Genomic DNA, 25,713 nt, shown 5'->3' with positions numbered 1-25,713 from the left:
GGATCTGTCCTTCCAGTGAGCACTCAGGGCTGATTTCCTTAAGAATGGATAGGTTTGATCTTCTTGCAGTACTCCTTTCCCAATTTTGAACCAATCAGTTGTTCCATATCCAGTTCTAACTAGCTCCTTGTCCCATAGAGATTTCTCAGGAGACAGATGAGGTGATCAGGCACTCCCATTTCTTTAAGAACTTGCCATAGTTTGCTGTGGTCGACACAGTCAAATGCTTTTGCATAGTCAATGAAACAGAAGTAGATGTTTTTCGGGAACTCTCTAGCTTTCTCCATAATCCAGCGCATGTTTGCAATTTGGTCTCTGGTTCCTCTGCCTCTTCTAAATCCAGCTTGCACTTCTGGGAGTTCTCGGTCCACATACTGCTTGAGCCTTCCTTGTAGAATTTTAAGCATAACCTTGCTAGCGTGTGAAATGAGTGCAATTGTGCGGTAGTTGGAGCATTCTTTGGCACTGACCTTCTTTGGGATTGGGATGTAGTCTGATCTTTTTCAAACCTCTGGCCATAATACTGTGGGTAAGATTATAAGAGAACGCCATCACCCATAAGGCCTTTCCCAACAGAACTACTTACTGAAGGACCATCCAGGCCAGGCTGGAGGGGAGAAGAGTCAGTCCCGTGCTGCCTAAATAAACTCTTTCCCTCCCCAAAACTCAAGGAAGTGAGGATTTTGAAGATCATTAGCGTGCACGCTTTTGCCTTTACAGAAAACGTTGACAAACTCTAAATGCGTTCTGCTCATTGACAGAGCCACTGAAATAGGAAAAATGCATAAACATTATGAAGATACAGTCATAAACCGTTGTTCAAAAACTATTTCTACCAGAGCTGTAATCTTTAAATTTTACATTGGCTTTTGAGAATTGGACATGGAACTATTCTGGGTGTTAAGAGGGCGCATTCTGTGATACATGCTTGGTTGGACTGTGCTACTGGCCAGATATTTGAGGCTTTGTCTCATTAGTGTCGCTTTTGCCCAGAAAAAATCCAGCCCTTCTCTGAAACTCTGTGATACAGGATAATAGTGGAAGTGATTTATATTTGGGGTGGGGGAACTAACCTGTTGTTTCAGTTCTTCTAATTAATGATAAGCCTCCAGGGAGTCACGGTCTGAATCTCTGCGCTAGAGTAACCTCTGTAGTTCATTGTCATGAGAAGTGCCTCTTTCCCCTCCTCTCTTTGCTTAAAATATTACTCAAAATGCGTTCTTTCCTCACATACTGCATGCATTAAGTGTGCCATCTCTAAGTTTGGAAGCCCATGAGGATTTTGCATCTTGGGCTATATTGCATCTTCACAATATTTCCTTACTTGTTCATTTTTTCATTTTATGTGATCTTTCGCACAACATCAAAGCCACTTCTAGGAATCTAGAAAAAATGCTGTTGCAGCCCTGTTAACTTGGGAAATGGTGAGAGTTTCGTGTTGATGAAATTTGGGGCAGTATAGTAGCATACAGATATTTCCTGCCATTTAAAATTTAGCACAACTTGGCAGTATATTGATCAAAAAGCCCCAGTTCTCAAAAACCTCACACATACATTATGTAAAAGAATGAAAGTTTACTACCCCCCCTTGCTTGTTCTACCCACCTCTTTTCTCCCCCAACCTTATACTGTATGCAACATCAAAGTCTCACCTTGAATATGACTGATCTGTAGAAAGGACGTTATGATCTGAAAACAGAGATGATGTATGTACCTTTGTAACCCAAGAAAATCCGAAGCAAACAAAGTACCACAGTCCAAAAGAAATGTTAGAAACCAGAAGTTCTAGCACTACAAACAGCACAACTAATGCATTAAACCCGACATCTGAATGCAGCCTGCCTCCCTCCCTCCCTCCCTCCCTCCCTCCCTCCCTGACTCCCATCACATGAGTTGAAGGTGGGAGCACAGAGTTCTTGTCACTGGGATCTTTTGCATTATAAACAAAAATGATGAAATGGGTAAAGAGTGATGGAGGTTTAAATATGTTAACAAGCTGTAAGATATATATTACGAAATCTAGTAAAATGGTATTTTTACTCTTGCTAAATATTTCATCTTGCCAGAAGCATAATATACAGAAATTGAACAATGCATAATATATCAAGTGTTTCGTGGACTTAAAATATCTCAAGTAGCAATTTGGCTTTGAGATGATTTGAGGAAAAATTTGGGGAAAGTGGGCTGTTCTTCTACAGATGGTTCCATACCTTGAAGCAGATTTAAAAAACTCCTTTAGAAACAGGCAAAGGAGGAGGCTTTGTGAAACTGTGCTCAGTATCTGGTGCTAAAGTTAATGTGCCAAACAACTACTGTATATTTTGAAGGTAAATGATAAAAATAGCAGTGAAGTGAAGTGAATTTTATTTTCATGAAAATTTCCCATCCCTCTTCCAGGAAGGCTGAATAATTCAGATGATAGGACCCTGTTTCAGACTGCAGGGTGAAATAACAGTGGAACTCGCTTTAAAAGTGAGGTGGTGGGCGGGGGGAGTACCTATGGAGCTGAAATGGGGTGCCTGTGTCACAGTCCTTGCCTCCTCTTCCACACCGTCTGTAATCCGGTCATTGTGTCGTGTGCTTCCAGTCTTCCCCAGGGAAAAGCACGAAGTGGCGTCATGTCTCAAGATGTTGTGGCGAGGGAAGACTCGATGGGCATTCTGCCCACAACTCCCTCCAAGCTCACTTTGTTGAGCAAAGCAGCCCCACAAAGCCAGGCTTTTGCTGCCTGGGGGAGCGGGGGGTGGGGGCTGAATGACGCCTTCCTTCACCAGTTTGCTCCCCAATGTTCTTGGTGTGAAATCAAGAGAATGAGCTAAACATGTATCCAAGGACTAAATTGGGCTCCACGTTTCTGTTGCCTGAAGATCAGTAATATTGTTTCTCTTTTCATAGGGAGCATGTAATGGCTTAACTTGGGAATTTGAGAGCAAGAGGGAAATGGAACCAGTATTTTATCGTTTGAAAAGACCTGGTGGAATGCTCTGTCCCATGAGACTAGGGCCCTTCAGGATTTAACCTCCTTCCATTGGCCCTGTAAGACAGAGCTATCTGCCTGGCCTTTAATTTGAATTCAGCCTGATCTTTTATTTCCCTTCTCTTCCCTCCCCCTCCCCTTTTATGAAGATCACCCGCTCTAAGACCCCACAGCTAATTCTCCCCTGGCCTCCTCGCTGGCCCAAGTAGGACCAATTCAGCCAGATAGCCCTGGGGATTATCTAATTGGTTTTTGAATTTTATTGTTATTCATATTTTTATATTGTATTTTATGCTGCTTTTATAATTAAGTGTTTTAAAGTGTTTTACATTTGTTGTTAGCCACCCTGAGCCCGGTTTTTGAACCGGGAAGGGCGGGGTATAAATAAAATCATCATCATCATCATCAAAGTTTCATGTCTCCAAACAACTTCGGTGTGATTATCCGTATTCTAGATTGGGAAACTGATCTCAAATTTGAACAGCTTAGCTAAGATGATACAGTCAAATGGAGAGCAACCCCCCATGGCTGCAACATTTAGTCAATCAGTTGGATTGATCTAAAAACATTTTTCATTCAAAAGGTACTCCCAAATAAACCTGCTTACAAAAACATCCTGTTGCAGACATTTTTTAAACAAGTATCATATTTTTCGCTCTATAAGATGCACCAGACCATAAGACGCACCTAGTTTTTGGAGGAGGAAAACAAGAAAAAAAATATTCTGAATCTCAGAAGCCAGAACAACAAGAGGGATCGCTGCACAGTGAAAGCAGCAATCCCTCTTGCTGTTCTGGCTTCTGGGATAGCTGCGCAGCCTGCATTCGCTCGATAAGACACACACACATTTTCCCTTATTTTTTAGGAGGGAAAAAGTGAGTCTTATAGAGCAAAAAATACAGTACTTACTGGTGCTGGTTGCAGGTTATTTTCTTGGGTGGGATTGCTTTCTCTAAGGCTCTGCATGTTACAAATGTGTGCATGTTATCTGAAAACAAACAATTTCTTAAAACTATTCATATGAAGATTTGTGCTGATTTAGTCAAATAAATGTATATGATCGCCTGATTTCTCACCAAATGGCTGTCCTCTAATATAATGGGAATATGTCATGTCAATAAGTAACTCAATGCAGAACCCTCTCCCTTCTTTTGATAGGGGTCTTGCTCCTCAGAATAAGCCAGAGCTGCAAAAGGTGATGGAAAGACGAAAAAGAGACCAAGTTATCAAGCAACAGAAGGAGGAGGAGGCACAAAAGAAGAGATCGGACCTGGAAATAGAGCTACTCAAACGACAACAGAAGTTAGAACAGGTAAGAGGGCAGGAAAATGGTATAGAATAGACTCAAGGAGCTTCTCTTCTCTTTCTTATAAAGGTAAAGGGACCCCTGATCATCAGGTCCAGTCGTGACCGACTCTGGGGTTGCGGCGCTCATCTCGCTTTATTGGCTGAGGGAGCCGGCGTACAGCTTCCAGGTCATGTGGTCAGCATGACTAAGCCACTTCTGGCGAACCAGAGCAGCACATGGAAACACCGTTTACCTTACCTGTTTATCTCCTTGTGCTGCTGTGCTTTTGAACTGCTTGCAGGAGCAGGGACCGAGCAACGGGAGCTCACCCGGTCACAGGGATTCGAACCGCCGACCTTCTGATCGGCAAGTCCTAGGCTCTGTGGTTTAACCCACAGCACCACCCGCGTCATCTCTTTATTATAGATTTCATTAAAAATTATATACTAAAACCTCAAAGTGATTTACAAAAAAGATAAAATAATAAAATAATCTAGATCATATTAATGAATTCAGTACCACAGAATGTGCTGGAAACTCTTTCAAAATATATAAAAAAAATGTGTTAGTTCCACAGCTGTCTTTTGAAAACAATTGGTAATACTAGGTTTAAAAATTATAGGAGAAGATTCATGGAAGAGAAGTGTTGTAAATATCGATCAGGCAAGATGATCAGGGAATGTGTTCTCATTCTCTCAGGGTGACCCTGGAAAGTTGGAAGTGAGGAACCAGGTAGTGAAATAGACCCAGACCCTCCTTGCGCATGCATGCTGCCATGGAGGCTGAGCCCTGCACATTAACAAAGTGCTGAATCTGGTTATGCTCACTGCTTGCAATTAATATTTTGAGAAATGCCGCTCTGATAATTTCTTCCTTCTTTTTTAAAATTGATCTCTTTTTGTTTTAAGCTTGAACTTGAAAAGCAGAAGATCCAGGAGGAGCAAGAGAATGCACCTGAATTTGTAAAAGTGAAAGGCAATTTGAGGAGGACAGCGCAAGAAGCTGCAGAAGCTCAAGACTCCTAGAAGAAGGACCTTTCAGACTTGAAGCCATTTCCCCAGTGGCTGCTGCGGAGAGGCGTCTGCAGGATCTCTCACCCAGTTGCCCTGAATCTGGGTCGAAAATGAGCTCGTACGTGGAGGTCAACGTCTGGAACATGTGCAGATGAACATGTACACACCAGATAAAACTCGCCAATAATAATGTGGAGATCAGAGGATAAACAAGCAACTTGTCAATTTAAAGTAGTTGACCCCGGGAGGGAAACAGATTTGAGTTGTTGACATTGCTTGCTTATTCCTGATCTGAGCTTAGTGGGCATCTCAGGCTAGTCTGTGTTATTATTTTTTTTGTATTTCCCACTTTGTGAAGTTCTGCTATGCAGAAGAGCAAAGTGTTCTGAAACCACTCCTTGTCACATTTTGTGTGGAAACCCTCCTTCAGAAATGACGCCCCCCCCCCTCTCCACGGTCTCTAATGTAAATAGACGTTCCTTTAGACTTGAAGTTGGAGTTCTTTTGTCCTGCTACTTGTGTGTGGGCCAAGGTGTGTCTTATTGCCATGAGGGAATCTGTAAGAACTGAGTTATAGGAAAGAACTTAATGTGTCTTCTGCCTTTGAGCAGTCTAAGGGTGTTGGTCATGTGCGCCCTTCTGGCCCACTGTGCATTCGTGGCGCTGGAATGCTCACGGATGAGTGGCTAGTTTTCTCCTCCTCCAACCTTGCTAAGCAGCCATGCTGCTTTTACCATGTTGTTCTTCCTGTGCGATGTGCACTTGGCCATGTCTAAATTGCCACTGGCCTTTTGTTTGTTTGTTCTTTCCTTCACGGTGGTCTCTAAAGAACAGCATACTAGATCCAGCCCTACATTGCAGGGGGTGGGGTGGCCTATGTTCTCTTGGCAGCAGTCCCCGTTGTGCTGCATGGACCTTGAAAAACAGTTTGTGGACCACTTTGCGGAACAGCATGCTGCTCTTCAAAGAAGAACACAAAATCTAAAACAAAGGGCATGCTTGAACTCTCACAGGCCTTTTGGAGCTGAATTAGTTGTTTTTTGGGTTCTTTGTGCTTTGGGCAGTTTGAAAACAAATCCCGCAGGCATCTGGTTGGCCCCAGGATGCTGGACTCGATGGGCCCTTGGGCTGCTCCAGCAGGCTATTCCTACATTCTCAAATGGCCGTAAAATTCAGCCCTGCAGGTACAAACACTTGCAACTGCTTCTCAGAGCTTGACTACAGGGTAGAATATCTAGGAGCTTGAAATCATTATGCCTGCCCATGCAGTCCTATACATGTCTATTTTGAAGTAAGTTCCACTGAGCTCATTGGGACTTACTTCCAGATAGCTTACAACCCCCGACCCACTTACCACCGGGAGGCATATATATTTTTTCTGGACGCTTGACCCAGCTGGCCATTTTTATTTTTATCTTTTGGAAAGCTTGATTTCTGTGGTTCATTTCCCTGTTCAATTGATGGAAAACCACTGAAGCCCAGATGCAAAACTATATATTGTCAGTGGGGTAAGAGGGGAAGCCATTTAAAGGGAAAATGCCAATTTATTATTTTTCCTAGATTTCTATCCATCTATTCCAGCTAGGTTTAGCAGCTTTTACAATTACATTTAAAATCACTGGGCATGAGGCCCAGTGTACAGGATAGCCCATGATGCTCCAATCTGGATATGTCCTTAGACATGTTTTTAGTTTTCTACACAGTCTGGAATCTGGGTGCTTTAGCTGTGGAAGCCTGCAATACTTATGCATAACTACAAACAAAAGAACCTAAAATATGGACTTTCAGGTCCTCTTCTAAACACAGTCTCTGACCTTAGTGATTCCAGTTCTCTTGTGTGTCAGAGAGAAGCGTATATAAATAATTATTTCATTTTTGGTTTGGGGTGTGCAGCTGAGGAATACCTACTGCTTGAAACCTGCAGAGCTGGCTTTTCAGCAAAGGCCAAAATGGTTGCTTGAAAGATTCTCAAGATAGGTTCAGATCATACATGTTTCAGTAGCTGCAATTCAACAGCTGCTTACATCTACATTAGATGAGGATCATGTCCATCGGCTTGTTCTGGCAAGCTGAGCAAAATGAGTCTTTCTTTTGTAATTATATCCAAGCAAAAAGCGTTTGATACCAATACCAGCTTGTGAAAGTGATATGTTCTGTCATTGCTGCAGGCACTGGAAATTGGAAAAACAATTTCAGGACTGGTTCCTGGGGACCAAATGTTGACAAAGAGCAGACTTGCCTTTGGCATAAAGCTTTTCAAGTTGTCAGGGCCCAAGCAGCTCTTCAGAGAATAAAATCGCATTATAAATCCAAGTCAATGATAAATAAGTTTTGCCAAGATTTAATTTACTTCTAATTTAAATCCTGACATGGCTTATTTATCATTGGCTTGGACTAACATTTTTGGAAGAGAGTGTGGATGTCCCTAATATGAAACCCATTAATAAAGCAATGCTATTGGGTTGCTTAATACTGGCCAAATCTGGGGTCTTTATTTTAGAAGCAGTGGCATCTTGCGCTGCTTTTGCAAAGCAGGCTCCTAAATGCCCAGTAGCTGCCTTGATTTCATTCCTTCTCGTTAGTATGTAGATGGAAGTTGTGGACATCTCTAATCTCAAAAGAGGTCACAGCCCATGTAGTTGCACTGCGTCGGCTTTGCCACTGATTCCCCCTACCTTAGCCTAATTTTCTGTACTGCCGTTTGGGTGGGAGGAGCACCCAGAAAAACCTGCCTTAATGCTTTTATTTTATTTTTTAAAAATCTATATTTATTGGCTTTTAAGAACTTTAAAAAATAACCGTAACTGAAAAAAAGATGACTGCATGTGAAATGTCTCCCTGTGTAGCTCCAACTGATGCTGCTCCCTGACCTTCCCCCTTCTCCCTCTTGCCTTTTCTCCTGCATTTCCTCCCTCCTTATGTCTACGCAATTTCTCCTCCTTCTTCTTCACCTTGTGCTCAAGCTGCCATCGCTCCCACCTCCGTCTGCCCCCAAAGCCGCCAGCAGCTTACAAAGGCAATCTCTTCGCTTCGGCTTCCTCTCCTCCACTCGCTGTTTTTTCTCCCTTCTCGGGGGGGGGGGGGGGCTTTGGCAAGATTTTACCAGAAATGAGCGCCAGTTCTGGTGCTGCTTATATTCGGGCAGCAGGGGGCGCCTGCAGGGGTTCTGGGGGGGGGGGTTCTGCCCCCCATGGCAGGGTCTTCACCCCCCCTCCTGCTGCCAAGACCACAGCGGTGCGCAAAGGTAGCCCTTCTGCTCCGCCTTTTCCAGTGGCTGTTTTCCATCCTCCCGTTTCCGTTTTCCTCATTGTTCTGCCTCCTTTTGTTCTTTGGTGCTTCCTCTTCCTCACGAGAAGCTGCAGTTCTCTTTGTCCTTGGCACTTCTGCCTCTTTCACCACAGAAACTGAGAAGCACGCGGGAAGGACACCCCCATCTCCCAGGAGAGCCTCCTGAATGGGGCCTCCTTAACGCTCCTGTTAGCTGCTGCATGTTTCTCAGGCTGGTTTTTTTATAGATAATCAGGAAGACTTCGAGAGTCCAGTTCCATTGCAAGCTTCTGGCTCAATAGGTAAATTAAGGCGTTCACAACAACTTGGGAGTAATGATTCCAAAATAAGACAGATGCATTTTAGCCCAAAGCCCTCTGAACGTGATAGAGAGAAGCCCTAAGATCATAGCATTGTAGGACAGGAGGCCAAGGCTCATCTCATACAGCCTCCTGAAATGCAGGAATCTCAACACAGTTTGAAACCAGACTAGACGCTGCTTGGCTTCGCAAATGTCCTGGCAGGTTGATTGCTGCCCTGCTCCATCACTGAGCTCTGAGTCAGACCTTTAGCTGAATGCACAGAGGAACCTCTCTGGTCCCAGGTCCTTGTGGATGGTGGGCTCAGCTGCCTTCTGAGGTAAGGAGAGACGTTTCCTATTGTGCTTGAGGGGACCAGCCCTGCTTTGTAGATACAGCACGTATGTAGTAATCTTCGGGGAGGGGGAGAGTAATACTACTAAACTACTAGTAGAATGTGAACCTGCTTTAGCCCATATCAGAAGTCTGCCAGACTTTTTGTGTAGGAATCCAGAATCTTGTTATGTGTTGGTATGACGGACCTGACAAATGCTGTCAAATTGCTTGAACTTTTTCCCCTTTTGTTTTTCCTTAATTTGTGGAGCTGAATTAACAGCTTTCACAATTGAGATTCTGTTCACCTTTCTACCTTGTTCTAAATCTTCAATCTGATTAATATTTTCAGTTGTTCTACCTTGGTTTGAAAATGCCTGACTCTTTTTACAACTGATGAATGCTTTTAACTGATGAATGCTTTTAAAACCTGCTTTATTTTTAGCAAGTTAAGATAGCAAATTAATATTACCTCCCTTCTCTTGGAGTGGAGTTAGTCTCTTTTATGTCTCCATTTGTTTCTGTGTGTACATATATAAATATTAAAAAGGGAGCCTTAATGGGATTTGTTTTCATAATTTAATATTTTTTGTATTTGCTCTTGCCTATTGGTTTTTAACAAAGTGTTACAGAATTGAGGATGGAATTCTTAGAACCAAAGTTAATACTTAATAAAAATCTTCTACATGCTTGGAATATGCAACTGTGTGGGTGTGTGACCTTGGTTTCCGCTGCATTCAACGCTCTCTTTAGTCACTTCACATTGAATTTTGCCTCTTGCAGGGAATAATGCCAAGGTCACATTGACTGACCTTTCAAATTTCTTCCATGGCTGTACACATGCAAGGTGTAATTGACTGATAAAATTAGTTTGGCAGAGACCAGTCTCCCAACTTCCTTGCATTTAGAAGTCTGGAGCAAAGATTTTTTTACTCTGGATAGTGGAGTCTTAAATGACGTTTGTTCCACTTCTGCCATCTCTCAGCAAATGATGCAATGTTGAGCTGCAGCTTCTGTCTGTGTCCTCTGACATCCCAGTGGTCAGCTGAATGCACTTGTTCAGGTGAGATGTGTTTATCTGCAGCCATAAGAATGAAGCATTCATGTTGCTCCTAAAAGTAAAGTTCAGTTATTGTAAGGCTAGGAAGATGCTGAACAATTGGACACAAAAGGTCTGAGTTGTCAGCCCTGCCTTTATATAAACCATATTATGGTTTCCTAGGACATATTCAAAAAGCTAACTTTGCTCTAAGCATGATATTTTGTTGTGAAACCCTCAGTCTTGACTACCCCGCAGCAGCTTGCATTTGTGTAAAGAAAGTTGTCCCCCTAAGCAGAGTAGGGAAACTTCTAGTATATTTGTTTCCTTGAGGGTTTCCTTCCTTTAGTATAATACATCTAGTGCTGACAAGAAAATTAAAACCCTCAAGGGTAGCCATTTCCAGTTGTGCATGGCAATTTAGATGAAGGTTGACAGGGAAAGCCCAGCTACAACTTTAGATGGCACCCAGGCCACCTCCAAAATCTGCTTTGCTTGTGGTTAAAATTTACTAAGTAAGCCAGAATCCAGGATGGTGTACTTTAACAAGTTGCCTTTAACAACATTTCAGTGCTGCTCTTTAAGAAATAATGCAGTGGTGCAGGGATTGCTAGCTTTCAAAGGAACAGTGTTTTGCTTCCAACAGTTCCTGCACAGCTTTTAAGACTGGCAGCTACTGCATAGTTTGAGGCCCTCCTAGTTTTAGCTCTGAATTCTGATGGCTTTAAGTCCTGAATTGTCCATTGAGGGGGAGAGTCTTATTTTGTCCATAGCAAGTATTTTCAAATGACATGAAATATTTCACAATGCTAAGTGTGTTCATCACGCAACTGGTTATCTTCAGTTGCCAAGCAACCGGTAAAAGGATTGTCAGTTTGCAGTCTACAGCAATGGGCAGATGGGGCCTGGAACTGTTCTTGCCTATTCCTACCCCTCCTGTAGCAGAAAACAGGACTCCAAATTTGGTTGGCTGTCTTCCATTTGATTGGTGGACTTGAAGGAGAGCATCTGAGAACTTCTGCTGCCAACGAGGCTCTGGCTTTTCTGTTACAGGAGAAATGCGCTTTCTGAACTCCCACCACGCCTCACAAAAGAACACTGGAACCATGTTGGGGGGGGGGGGACTGGCTTCATTGGGACCTGATTGGGAGGGGATGAATGACGACTGGCATGGCTTTCCTTGCCTGATCCCTTCCACATGACTAAATGGGTATGCCCTGTTGCAAGCACTCCCTTAGCGACTCCTCTGCCATTCTAGTGCCTTGCTGGCCTCCCCCCAACCCAACGTGGGACCTTCCCTGGCCTTGTTGCAGCCTCAGCTTTATTCCTCTGAGGAAAGTGGAGCCTTTTCCCCTGCTGCTTCCTGTGCATCCGGCTTTCCTTCTGGGCAGACCACCCAATTTTAAGAAGGATGATGTAGTCCAAGGAATGTCTCGCCTGCTGCTGCTTCAGTTTCAGTGATGGCAGCAATGGCTGCATCCTGCTCCTTGGAGGCCAGCTCTGCTGTCTTCTCCACAGCCCCCCCTCCAGTGCCCCCTCTGCAGCAGCCTCTCAGCAAATCGTAGGTGCTGCTATCTCCTCCCACCTCAAGGGAGGAAATGGCAGAGGCTGCCCCCTGGTGTCTCCTGGGCTCTGCACCTACCCAGCATGATGCCGAGGGGCCCGTTTCCCACCCGCAATGGCCCCCTTGTTCCCAAGGTAGCTCTTTGTTCCCACCTTGTTCCTGATGTAGATCTTCACTCCCCGCTTCTTTCCCGGTGGGGTGGGGGGAGCATTTTGTGGTTCACTTCAGGTGCCCCAGTGCCTTGGGCTGGCCCTGGCCGTCTAGTCCCCCTGGGTCATGAAGCGTCAAGCCAGAGGAAAGAGGTCTTGCAGAGATGCTGCAGCCCGGCCTGCTGCTGCTTTATGCAGACGTGAAGGAAACAAGCCGAGACATGACAATGAAAAGGCAACAGCCACAGGAGCTAAAATGCGAAAGTGTGACCATTTCTTTCTAAGTAGCAGGACTTTTTGAAAGAAAGAAAAAATTAACTTCATGCCTACCAGCAAAGCATGACCTTCAAATAGATGCTCTATTTGGATGAAACTGCCACCATATCTCAGAAGGGTGGGTGGTGCACATCAGGTCTTAGCCTTGCTTCTGCCAGAGGGACAAAATCCCAGGAGAAGACTGCAAGTGATATTTTGGATGTGGCTCAAGCAGTTGCATTTCTCCCATTCTAGTAAATTATTTTGATAGCAATGTTGTTATGGATGTGCTCTCTTAGCCATTGTTTATACACTGACCTTTCCAGTAAAAGAAGATCCTCTGGTTTTGTGTTCATGTTTTAAAAAGCTCGCTCTAGCTGCAGAACAATACGGCTTTCATTGCATCTTTTAAAGCAGCATGGTGGGGCCTGATTCTGAGATGGTTGGGCACCTGTCAGTTAAGTTGGTCGTGTTTATATATCTCTTATGGAAAATATTATAAACAGCAGTACCTAATGTTTTGATAGCCTTAGGCTTCTAATTCAGCTTCTCTGCTGTAATTATACTTAGGTTAGTGATAGAAAATTGATCTGACTTCATGTGGCTGGTCATGCACACTTCTATGAGAGTACATACATTGATGCTTTTATTGTTAAATCGATTTGGGATGTTTCATGGGAAGCGATTGATAAATGAAATTAATAAATACTTCGGGCAAAAATTGAACCGTTAGTAAACAGTTCAGTAAAGGGAGTATCATTTATTTTAAGAGTTCTCCATTAGTGATAGCCAAAATGGTTCTCCCCAGATGTTTTACAGTTCAACATCATCCCTGATTATTAACTGCAAGCAGAGATTGCTGGGAATTGTGGTCCAGAACATTTGGTGGGCATCACATTGGCTGCCAGTGCAGTGCATTTAGCAGCTGTAGTCACTTTAGCCAGCCCATGTGGACATTTAGCCATGGGAGCGCACAGAGAGCTCATTGTGTGGAAGCCAGTTCTAGTCACAAACAACAAGTCAAGAACAAAGGGATTGCTTTGTTGGATGAGACCAAGATCCATCTGGTGGCCAGCTAGCCGCCTTGAAGCAGTCACAATGAAGGATGCTTGAGGAATGTGACCTCCTTGAGTTACCAGATGAACTGACCTGGTCCATGACTCCTGGATGAATGGCAGATCAGAGAGTTTTGGATTTTGTACTTCTCTGCATATCGCAATGGAATTCTCAGCTCCGAAAAAAATGCATATTTGGGGAAAGAATATATTCCAATACAGTGGTACCTTGGTTTACGAACTTAATCCATTCTGGAAGTCTGTTCTTAAACCAAAGTGTTCTTAAGCAGCGGGGGACTCAATTTACAAATGGAACACACTCAACAGGAAGCGAAACATGTTCTGCTTCCAAGGCAAAGTTCACAAACCAAAACACCTACTTCTGGGTTTGTAGCATTCTTAATCCAAGTTATTCATAAACTAAGCTGTTCCTAAACCAAGGTACCACTGTACACATGTTTTCATGCATTTTTTTATTTTAAAAATGACAGATTATTGCAGAACCAGGAGCACAATGATCGATGAACTAACACTTTCAAAAGTGTCACGGACGGCAAGTTGGCTTTGCTCATCCCTGCTTGCAAACAAGGAGTGAAACCAAGTCTCTCTTTTTAAAAGACAGGCTTCTTGTGAGGCATCCCAACTTCTCCAGAAGTCGCCGTGGCAACAGGATGTGTGGAAATTCCTGAGTTACATTTTGACATTTTTTGTTTGTTTGACTCCATTCAGTCTAAAAGACAACACAAGGGGAGGAAAGTAGTGCCCCCTCTGAAAAACCTAAAAAGCCAAAAGCCACCTCATTACTGGAGCCTGTGAAAATGATGGGTGAATCAAAATGAACTGGGAATTAAAATAACACTATCATCCTGAATCTATATTTCAGTAGGATAAACCTATAAAAGTTGTAGGATATAAACCAATATTTTCCCTGAGGGTCCTGACTCTTTATAAAATTATTCTGGAATCATCAAGGGGAAACTAGTAGTATTCCTCACTCCCTTCCCCCTGGGATGTACGTAAGCTGGAGAGTGTTGGGTGTGTTTATGAAATGGCACCCTTTTAAGTTTTGTATCCAAGAACCCTAGCAGGCTGAATTAACGTGCTCTAGAATATGCTCTAGGCTTTGTGGTGGATGCTTCCAGTTCTTCAGGGGCAGATGGGGCTCATCAACCTGGGAAGGGAGCCCATCTAGGAGAAGGAAAACTCTGAGCCTAAAGCTCCATTTTCTTGCAGGGTATCTTCTGGAGAAGAAAAGGATAAGGAGTAAACCCTACACAAATCTGGAGTGGAGTCCCTAAGATGGTTTGATGGTGCCTTGAAAGATGATCAAACAATTCCTTCAGCTTTAATGAGCCTTAAGTCAGCATGAGGAGGTTTTTTGTTTTTTGTTTTAATGTTAACTCTGGAAGTGCAAAAAATTTAAGATTGCTAAAATTTGAAATTGAGAGAAAGCAAAATTGCAAGATTGCCCATCCCTAGGCATGGACTTGGATTTGTTGTCTGGGAGGCTGCACTAGGGTGGGAAAATATCATTTTAAAAACACAGGGTGTAAAGAAGAGAAAGGTCTGCCAATAGGCTTATGAGGAGACTTCCACCTCCATGATTCTTCACCCATTTTATTTCTCATCCACCACTGCTATACAAGGAAGAGGCAATGGTGGACTTGAGGTCTGTGGGCATTGCCTGTCTGCCTAGTAATGACAAAAAAAATTCCTTCCAGTAGCACCTTAAAGAACAACTAAGTTAGTTCTTGGTATGAGCTTTTGTGTGCATGCACACTTCTTCTTTCGTGTGCGTGCACACGAAAGCTCATACCAAGAACTAACTTAGTTGGTCTTTAAGGTGCTACTGGAAGGAATTTTTTTTTTGTTTTGACTATGGCAGACCAACACGGCTACCTATCTGTAACTGCCTAGTAATGGTTGCCAAAAGTGGGTTAGCTGAGGGCTCCCCTTCATCCATTTTGGTGATTGTCAGCAGAACCCGTGGCCCCTTTCCAAATTGTTGATATGCCCAAAGGATGCCAGTGTTAAGTCCTCTAGGTTCACATGCTTGGAAAGCACCTTCCTGCTGCAAATCGATTAAAAGGGAGGGTGCAGGGTTAGGTTTGTAACAGAGCTACACTACCCAGGGATGTGTCTTCCTTGGCAAAAATCAATAAATAAATTCAGGGGGGGAAATACGTTCCTCCTTAAAAGTTCCCTTCCCACCTCCAGAGGAAAGTCTTTTTGTAACTGATGGTTTCCTTTTATTAAACACAGCAAAAGACCCACCTTTGGGGAAACCCAACAGGAAAACTACATTAAGCATACTGAAACAGCTTTCTTTAGACCATAAAAATACAGCATTTGAGTTGGGAGAATTGGGTGTGCTTTTGAAGGACGATCAAACAATTCCTCCAGCTTTAATGAGCCCTAAGTCAGCATGGATCGTCTCGCCGCAGTGAGAGAGAATGCTCCCTCTCCAAGCGATGTATAATAAGGGACGCGTCTGAGTCTCTGCAACCAGCTATATCATTCAGTTTAAATTACCTGACTGCCCCTCTTAGATCCGACCTGCTGTGATAATCTGAAAATGTGTGTGGGAGTGTAAGAGAGGAAGGGTCCTAATTGACAGGAAGGGAAAAACCTAGTTACAAAGATAAAAGAAGAATCTGAGGATACAACTTCTGCAGGTTTAGATCATCAGAGCTGCCAAGCTGCATTATTTTTGAGTGGATCTCTATTTTCTCTGTCCCTGCCTCTCTCTCTCTTTGAAGAAATCTCCAGAACGTTGTATTAGAGGAATATCTTAGACCTGCCTAGTTCACTTTTGCTATGAAAAATGTTTGATGCTGATTTTTTGAAAGGAATGGTTTGTGGCGTATTTTAGAACAGATGGAATGGAGGAAAGGAGGTGGTGAAGGGAAGAGAAGGGAAAGGAAAGGAAGAAGCAGGAAGAAATTGCAGTAGATCTCGTGCCTGAAGAGATGTGAAATGAAGCAGAGATGAGAGCTATGATTTCCCTTTACCTGTAAAGAGCGGCTGTCACTCTCTTCCTACCCCCTTCCTGCATTTGTCATTTCTAAACGGTCTTCCTCCGTAGGAGAGCTGGAAGCTGTCAGATGTGCATCAGCTTCAGAGTTATCTAGCATTTTGGACCTTCAGCTGTTTCCAAGATTAGCTGCTGCTAGAGGCGGGTTTCAAGGTGGGAAGAATTCTCCAAAGGCTTGCCTTGATATGTCGTGTCTTCTTTGTGCTCAGTGGGGTGCGTTTTAATGTGTTCTATGCTCAAAACACAAACACACAAACACCCCTCTGTGTATGTGCAAACTTTAGCCAGATATTTGAAATGCAGGCTTCTTTTTTAAAAAAATTCTTGCAAGTAGCAGAAGTCCAGGCGCAGGCCTTGTGAGATTTCCAGCGCAGGCAGCAAGAGTGGGTTGCCATTTTAAGAGAGGCAAAGCGAAAGAGGCAAATGCGACCTGGTCTTCTTTTCCTTCACAAGCTCTGCTGAAATGATCAGGAACTGCTATCCTCTTTATTAAAATATGGCTTGCCCTCAAGTGTGGTTTGTGACCATGTTGCCTAGTGACAGGGCTGGCCATTAGGCCTCGGTAAGGCTGTTCCCTCAGGTGGCAGGTTGTGGGGACAGCAGGGAGGGGAGGCGGATCCAGACCCCCGAGGAGCGCATCGCCCACTGGCTCCTGTGCTTGCTGCCTGTGGCTGCCACCTGGGAAGAGCCACGCCGCTGCCACGGCCTCCGCCTCCCCCTGCTCCTCTCCACCTCCTTTCTTCTCCCCCACAACCTTCAGGGTGCCAGTTGCCTCAGGAGGCCGTGGAGAAGGAGGCAAGAGGACAGAAGCCATTTTCTGTTTTGCCTCAAGCGGCAAAATGTCTCCGCCAGCCCAGATTAGTGGGAGTGCTGTGTAGATTTTCTGCCCTGGGAACCGAAATATTTCAAAGCCCTTCTGCAGAAATAATCATACTATCATGACACTTCAGCAGAAATTGAGGACTTTGTTGTTAAAATCATATTACAAATAATCACACTGAAAAGGGGCGAAACTAGATGATGTGGTGAGATATCTTGGATCAGAACTGTGTTTTCTTGGATACCTGGTTGTTTTCTTCAACAAGGCAGAAAATCCTTATTCCTGCATTGTAGGGGGTTGGACTAGATGGCCCTTGGGTCCCTTCCAGCTCTACAGTGATACTATAATTTCCATTATGTACCATATTACTATATTGGTTTGGGAAATGAAAGCTTAGCTGACTAACCGTGGTCTTGTGTGCGACGTGGTCTGTTGAGCCAGTGTGTTGATCCTTGAGGCAGAGTATGACAGCTTGATATTTTTATTTTTTTTGCAATCTTGTCAATTTTTTTGGGTCACTATGGTAACTGCACCCTGGCCACAATATGCAGGTTGTAAAAAAGTCCGGTGGTTTCTCACTCTAATCTTCCATTCTACCCACACAGATATTGGGCACAATTCAGAGCAGAGTTATGCACACTTAATTGGCACTTGCTGCCACAGGACAGAAACAATAAAACAGCATTTTCATTTTTCCTCTTGCACTTGGATTATTATTTCACTTTCTTGCTTGACCGAAGTCCTGTGTTTCAGAGGTAGGTAAGACACCAGAAAACTCCGCCCTTTTTTGCTGGTGACGTTGTCTTATGGGCAGCACGTGTTGCTCTAAACTAGGGTTGCTTGGTGAACAAAATCTGACTTGGATGATTCTTTAAATGTACACGTGCATATGCCCAAGATTTCTGAGGAACAATCTGTTGTGCATTGAGTACAATCACAATTTAAAAGTTTCTTTTAAAATAGAATATTGAGTGAGCACACTTCATATTGCAGCCCTTCTATACTGTGAGGTCAATGGTGCAGGGAGGGTTTGGATGTGATTACCATCACCTGGTATTATTCCTCACCCCCAGTACCTAATACCTGAAGCTACAGTGCTCCTGCTCATGGATGTTCTCTTTCTTTGTCACGCTTACTAAGATAATAAGGGAAGGAGCATCTCGTACAGCATCCTCAGGCGCTTCCTGAGGAGCCCACGTGAAACCCAAACACCCCCCTTCTCCTCTTTCCCTCACGTCACGCAGGGATTCCAATAGCGACTTGTGCTGAGCTGCCAACTGGGCTCAAAGACACAAACGCACAAGTGGGAATTTTCAGGGACTGCCGATCTGCTGAAGAAGAAGGACATGACTCACCCCCTCATTAGAAGGACTGCAGGGACGGGGGGAATTCTATTCCTCTGCATCCATCTCCAGATGTAGGTCAAGCGTGATCAGTGGACTGTGAGATTTAACAGCTTGAGAGCATATTTCAATTAATAATGGAAGCACGGTTGCTCTAATTGATAATTTGTCATAGACAAACACGGTCTATCCAAGGCATAGCCTTGATAAAGTTATGTTTATTGTTTTAATATTAAAACACAGGTGGTGATGCTTAGTCTTTCAGCAACATGCTTCTGAGCTTTCAGATTTTGCTCCATGCTAGGATTGAATTTTCTGAGTGTGGCCTTTCCTGTTTCCACGCTATCTTACGTAGCATAACCTGATTTATCTGAATAGCATAGGAGACACTGAATGGGATGATCACATATTTGAATAAATGGAGGTAACATATATGTTGAAATGTGCCTCTCAGGCCACAGTCCTGAGAAAAGTGTGATTAATCGGATACGGTTGATGGGAAGGGAATAAAACATATCTATAAGACTGAACAAAAATACCCCATTCTGTTGTTGGAAAAGTGCATGGAAATCAATTTATTTGTAGAGTGACCCAATTCACAAGCTTTATTTTTGCAGTGGAGTTTCTTGCAGCCTTGCTCTATTTTTTGAGATGTGTGAGGAAGTTGGTGAGAAAGAGAGAGGGGAATCAGGAGTCTGTAACTTCCTTAGCTACAGTGAAGATGAGCATCCGCGTATCACCCCCCCCCCTCAAAAAAAGATGTCTGGTTAGAAAGAGCATGCAAAAATTCACTTCTTGAAGTGTCTCTGATTGGTGAAATGTGAAATTATAACATGGTGGTTGGAAATAATAATAATAATAATAATAATAATAATAATAATAATAATAATTTTATCATTTATTTCCCTGGCCACTCTGGGCTGCTTCCAGCACATATAAAAAATAATAAAATGTCAAACATTAAAAACTTCTTGAATGAAATGTGGGAATGGATTAAATTCCTGGTGTATCTTGGGTCGTTCCAACAGGAGAGACCTGTGATGACCAGGGACATACTTGAAAGTTCATGGTTAGGGTGGGCTCATTCCTGCGACCGAGAAGGGCTGCTCTCTGCCACCCTGACCCAGAGCTGCTGCAGCCAGGTGCAAGGTGTGCTGTGGCCAAGGAGGGTGGGCAGCAGTGTTGCCACCTGCTCTCCTGCCCTGGGGCGGAGCCACAGCCAGGCACGAGTGCCACAGCCAAGGTGTAGCTCCTCACATGGAGCCAGGCTCCAATGAAGCAGCCTGCTGTGGAGGAGCCTTTTGTGCCCCCTCACAAAATTGTGCCCGGTGCCACAGCCCCCCCCCCCACTACGCCTCTGCATGCAGTAGGTCCCAGTTTCAGCCCCCTCCATCTCCAAGTGGGCTGGGGAGAGAGCCCTGCCTGAAACCCCGAAGAGCTGCTGCCAGTCAGTGTCTAGAGAAGGGTCGGACTCTACAGGGCAGCTTCTTACTATTCTTACTGTTCTTACTATGGTCTACATTGCCTCCTCATGTTACTGACGAGGAGTGAAAGGGGTGATGGAGCACTTGTCATGTCTTTATTTTATTCAAATATCAATTGTATTAACATGATATAACTTTCTTCTAAACATATTAAGACAGACTGTACGTAGGCAAGAATTGTGCAACAGTTCCCTGTTCTTTGATCCCTGATCCCCAGCTACAACCTGCACATAATCCCAGATGATACTGAACCCAGCAGAAGAGGACGGAAGAGAACACCTTAACTCCACCTCCAGCAGCGGCAGACTTTGGTAAGATGGCACCCTTTGGGTACAAGTGGTAGTGATTCCGGAATGCTGCTTTCTGAGTTGAGACGTGTGGCGCGGCTATCAAAGCACCATCTGCATTTGGCCGGTGGCAGAATCGTGATGCATGTCCTCACAGCATCTCCCTGTTCCCCTCTCCTTTCCTCCCCTGGTCCTAACTTTCAGAAGGGCTGGTCAGACGGGTGATTGAGTTGCTGCAACCATGACATAGAGCACTTGAGGGCATGCACAGAACGGAAGGCCTTCTGCGCATGCTCTCATGTGCACTACGTCATAGTTGCCTGTCTGACTGGGACCAAACATTGAGTAGGTGCCAGTATAAATGGAGGCATTTTTATTTTTATTTTGCCCCCCCATCCCCCGCTAGGCGCCCTGTGTAGGAGAACTTCCCATGCTGCCCTGAACCCTGCGCTGCCTCCTGCTATCCTTCATGGTGTTACACATTTATACAGATCACCCCTGAGCATTTGCCATCTGTCTCCACTTAGATCTAAGATAGCAAATCTCCCTTCCAGGTCTCAGCAGGGCTCTGGTCATAAAATTTGGTCAAACAACTATGGTGGTAGGCCTGAATGATTGCTGAAACTTATATGATGGCACAACCTGTTTATATCATTTTTGAATCTGTATCCTGTAAACCAGGGGTGTCCAAACTTTTTTCAAAGAGGGCCAGATTTGATGAAGGCCTGCGACGGCTGACCAAAGGGCTGACCAAAGTTGTTGATCTTGTTTTAGGACTGAAGTTGTTGAGCTTTTTTTAAATAATTTTACCCCAAAGTTGTAGAGCTTTTTTTAGGATTGAACTACGGGACCGGATTGAACCAACCGGCAGGCCGGATTAACCCGAAACAGACTTTTGACACCCCTGCTGTAAACCATGGGTAGGCAAACTAAGGCCCAGGGGCTGGATCCGGCCCAACTGCCTTCTAAATCCAGCCCACGGATGGACTGGGAATCAGCATGTTTTTACATGAGTAGAATGTGTTCTTTTATTTAAAATGCATCTCTGGGTTATTTGTGCGGCATAGGAATTCGATCATAGTCCGCCCCCCCCCACTTCAAAATATAGTCCGGCCCCCCACAAGGTCTGAGGGACAGTGGACCCCCTGCTGAAAACGTTTGCTGACCCCTGAGATCTACGGATGAAGGGCGGTTTACAAATTTAATAAATCCTCATCATCATGGCCATTGAGTTCATGCAAGCCAAGAAGGGCAACACCCTCCTCCCAATATGTTTCTTCATCAGCCTTTTGAAAATTACCCGTGGTATCTCTCACATTCATGATTTGGGAGACACACTTTTAGGATTTTTTTTTACCCCAGCATTGCCTTAATGTAATTGGTTTGAGACAAAGCATGAGAATATGTGCTAAATTTTTGTAATAGTCATAAGTTCATACTTATTCAATAAAGTGTTTAGACATGGGCACAAATACCACTGAAAAGACAGATTAAGCAATTAACTTTGAAGTTCCCCCAAAAGCCAAGAACAAAAAGCAGTGGGGGTGTGCAGGAGGGGAAGATAATGCCAAAGAGAGACAATCAGCTTCTTGGTCCTTGCAGTCAAGTCCGTAGTTCTCAGAAGTTGCTTGCCTTGCTTCACGCGACCTTTTTCTCCATGACTTTGCAGGAAAAAAGCTTCAAAGTACAAATACTAAATTCTGAACATTGCATTAAACTTGAAAGTTAATTTAGAGCGGGTGTAATTTCTCATTATTATTTCTGCTTTGATGTGAGGCATTACAGGAATTAGGTTAATTCATAGACTCAGGGTTTATTCATAACCATCTCTTATTTGCCTAAATCATCCAAGTTTGAATAGGTGTGTGTGTGTGCGCGCACGCACGCGCGCTACAGCACTTGCACATACCTAGTAAAAATAGCAAGACATGATGCACACAGCCCAGACCTCAAAGCTACTCTCCGGCACCAACTATCTTGATTTAGAAGGGATCCAGGAGCAGGGCTTCTTCACCTTATAGCAATTCTGCAGAAAAAGACCCCTGCAGCTGACACAATTTTTCCAGCTCCAGCCTCCTAAACAGGGAGTCTGTGTAGAGCGTCTGTAGTGGTTAGAGCATCAGAATAGGACTGGGGAGTCCAGATTCACCCCCCCCATTGTGATTTGTGAAGCTGATCTGAGGACTTTGAGCTGGCCACTTACCTCTCAACCTGATCTCCCTCACAGGATTGTTGTGAGGATAAAAGGGAGCGGGAAGCACAATCTAAACTACCTTAGGCTCCTTGCAGGAATTGGGGCCTAATTGCAGTAAATAACACGAAGAAGTAAAATGTTGTCTTCTAGTAAGGGCACAAGAGTCCTGTCTTCTCAAAGGTACAACTCCTTTGAAGACTGCCAAAGTGAACGCTGGTCCAGGGTCTACCAGCTTCAGAGAGGGCTCAGCACAGCTGAACAGCAGTTTCCCCTCCCTCTCTCTCTGCTCTGGACGCAAAAGGAATGGCTTCACTTAGCAATTCCCGAGCATCCTTGCGTCCGAGCATCCTAGTGCGTCAGAGCATGCAGGTGCTGAGTGTGCAGTTACGAGTACCATAAAGTGGGGTTGACAACTAATGTGGTTCCCGCCAGAGGCTGTTGGACTTCCAGCTCCCCTCATCCCCCCCCATAGTCCGTGATCAGGCATGATGGGAGCTGTAGTACAAGTTGAAAACTCCTGCTATAAAGACCCTCACAGAGAGAGAATTAGCATGAGAGTGGCTGATACTTATTCATTCACATGTTAAAACTAAACTTTTTAAGGGACAAAGGTGAAGTATAAGGAATCTGGGATCATTGTTTTATGTATCTGTGTAATGATAATGTTTTCTCTAGGGAAATCTGATTTGTTTGCATAGACAAACTGATTCAAAGCAGACTGTAGCAGACTTCCCCATTTCTCGTTGCTTTGGATGTCAAGATATTGTGAATTAGTTTGTAGAGCCTCCAGCCAGTAGGTGGTGCGCTGTTATTTTCTCAGCGTCTGCATACAGTGGTACCTCGGGTTAGGAACTTAATTCGTTCCGGAGGTCTGTTCTTAACCTGAAACTGTTCTTAGCCTGAGGTACCACTTTAGCTAATGGGCCTCCTGCTGCCGCACAATTTCTGTTCTCATCCTGAAGCAAAGTTCTTAACCCAAGGTACCTTTTCTGGGTTAGCAGAGTCTGTAACCTGAAGCGTCTGTAACCCGAGGTACCATTGTGTTGCCATTGCCTTGTTCTGAGAAGAATCTGGAAGTCCAGCTGTGTAGCGGCACATGTGTTTTTGTGCTGACTTTGCAGTAATGTAATAAAGCTTATTTCTTGAAGCAGGCATTTTTCCTCACCAAGCTTGTGAAATGAATGTCGTGATGGATTCTGGTATTAGCTTGCTTTCTGATAAATACTTCGGAACCAAGCCCAGAGCTGGAGGTGGACAGGCAATGGCAGGCACAGATGCAGCTCTCCTCCTGCAACACAAGACGCTCTCTGCATTCCTTTCCTTTCCATCAGAACTGATGGCTTCCAGGCTTATTGACTGTATCTAGTGCTCAGTTCAAGCCTGTTCAGAGGCAGAAGGTCGCTATCGGATCATTTAATGGAAGATGAAAGTAGTGCCCAAAACTTCAACCTAACTAATGTCTTTATAAAAATATGTAGCCCTGTTTTAAGTTTGGTTAATTTCCCTTTGAAATGTTATTTGGATGATTATTTTAGTCCTTATTAAATTATGTGCATTCCTGGCTAGTGATTTCTAAAACATAGCAAAGTTTTTAAATACCTTCATCCTATATACTCTTGTTTGAATCTGAAGGAAACCCAACCTTACTTGGGAGGGGGGATTAACATTATTACCACGCTGTCCCTGTGCCTGGCATTTTATGGCGTTACAGAAGCAACACAGATCCCAAGCAGCTTCCAGTCCCAAAGAGACTGTGGGCAAACTGGTATGTAATTTACAAAAGACAGGCCTGCTGCCTGAACAAAGAAACAGACAAAATGTCCAAGTCAGGACCCGAGGCTCCTCCATTCTTGAATGGGATACCAAGCAAACTACACTTCACTGGATCACAAAGATCGATGCACGACTGAGCATTATGGGCTGGAGAGAACTCTTTGAATGTTGTTGCTGAAAGCATGCCAAGCAAGCACATTGATACCGAGGTGCTTCTGAGCTGAGCCCAATGCACAGCTGCTTCCTGCGCTGCATCCCAGGGACGTCCCAAGTCAGGCTGGGAGGGAGGCCTGGACATGGGACTCCCCCCTCTAGGAAGCCCAATTGGTTCCTAGTGGCACACTGTTAAAAACTTTTCTGGTTTTCCCTCACTTGGTTTAATTCCCTATTATTTTATCTATTCTTTTATTGTTTTTCTTTTTTGCTTCAAAATATTAAAGTTTTTCCATGCTGACATCAGGATGCTGGTTCCTTGTTGCTGAATCTTTCTGCATGCTGCTTATTAAAATACAGTTACACTCTGTCCTGGAAAAGAAACTCTCAGGTACCAATTTATACAGCATTTATTTATAGAATACTTTTTTGGGGGGGGGGGTTAAAAACCATTTCTAAGCATACAATTAGGGTTATTCAACCTTAAGCAGTCCTTAATATAGACAGAGATATTTTCCCTGAAACTTTGGTTTAGCTTCCATAGAGGTCATTTCTAATCATTGCTACCGGCAATCTAGTGAACATGCTAAAACAGGATTGATGAGTGGATTTTATTTATGAATATATATTGAGATTGTTAACATAGACATGACTTTACCAGAAGCGCACAGAAGTGGATCTCTTAATGTTACTAATTTGGTCAAAGCAATTTGCCACTGCGGAGCTTACAAGTGTTTCCATTCCCAAATGCCAAAGGATAGTTAATGAAGGCTGTCTGTTTTGGCAGCTGATAAACCGCTAATGAATGTGAATGATGCTGAGAGTTTTGCACTTACCTAAAGCATTGTTCTGGGGAGACACCTGCCCACTGTATGCTGGGCAGGGTTGCTATGCAGAAACATCCTCCTCCCACCCCAGGTGCTGCCATGAAATGACACCCTACAAAGTCACATCACTGTTCAGACCGTGACGGCTACCTTCACAGTTGGACAGGGTCTTCTGAATGCCAGAATCAAGAGGGGAGAGTGCTGTGGTACCCAAGTCCTGCTGGTGGACCTTTGGTAGATCAGAGGCGGTTTTAGGGTAGCACAACTGCTGCTGCTGCTGCTGCTGCCCTGGGCCTTGCGCTGCAGGAGGTGCCACAACAATGCTGTAGAATAAAGCAATGGTGAAATTTGAGAGCCCAAAGTCAGCCACTTTGTTGGTATGTAGTTGGCCACTGGAAGAAGAGGATGATAGACTATATGGGCTTTTAGCTTGAACCAGCAGGATTCTTCTCATGTCCCCCTGGATCAGCATTGTCTGCACCAGGGGTCCTCAATGTTTCTGAGCCCAGGGGTACATTTGCAAACCTAATAAACTCTTGTGGTCACTTCAAATCATTTA

At 44.0% G+C, this 25,713-nt stretch overlaps 1 protein-coding gene across 2 annotated transcripts in view; it reads left to right on the top strand.

Moving 5' to 3' along the window:
* Nucleotides 1-9,873, top strand: part of FAM107B (family with sequence similarity 107 member B) — a 101,751-nt gene extending 91,878 nt beyond the window's left edge. For both annotated transcript variants that reach the window (XM_081927896.1, XM_081927897.1), the window contains 3 exons: nt 4,136-4,289; nt 5,174-6,980; nt 7,203-9,873. In XM_081927896.1, coding sequence (XP_081784022.1) covers nt 4,136-4,289; nt 5,174-5,290 — 271 coding nt within the window. In that variant the 3' untranslated portion in view covers nt 5,291-6,980; nt 7,203-9,873. The remainder of the gene's footprint in view (nt 1-4,135; nt 4,290-5,173; nt 6,981-7,202) is intronic.
* Nucleotides 9,874-25,713: the final 15,840 nt, after the last annotated feature.

The sequence above is a fragment of the Podarcis melisellensis genome (genome assembly GCF_964234715.1).
Source record: "Podarcis melisellensis genome assembly, chromosome: 10".
Taxonomy (NCBI): domain Eukaryota; kingdom Metazoa; phylum Chordata; class Lepidosauria; order Squamata; family Lacertidae; genus Podarcis; species Podarcis melisellensis.
The sequence above is the reverse complement of the archived record's forward strand: the minus strand, read 5'-3'. Positions and strand labels throughout refer to the sequence as shown.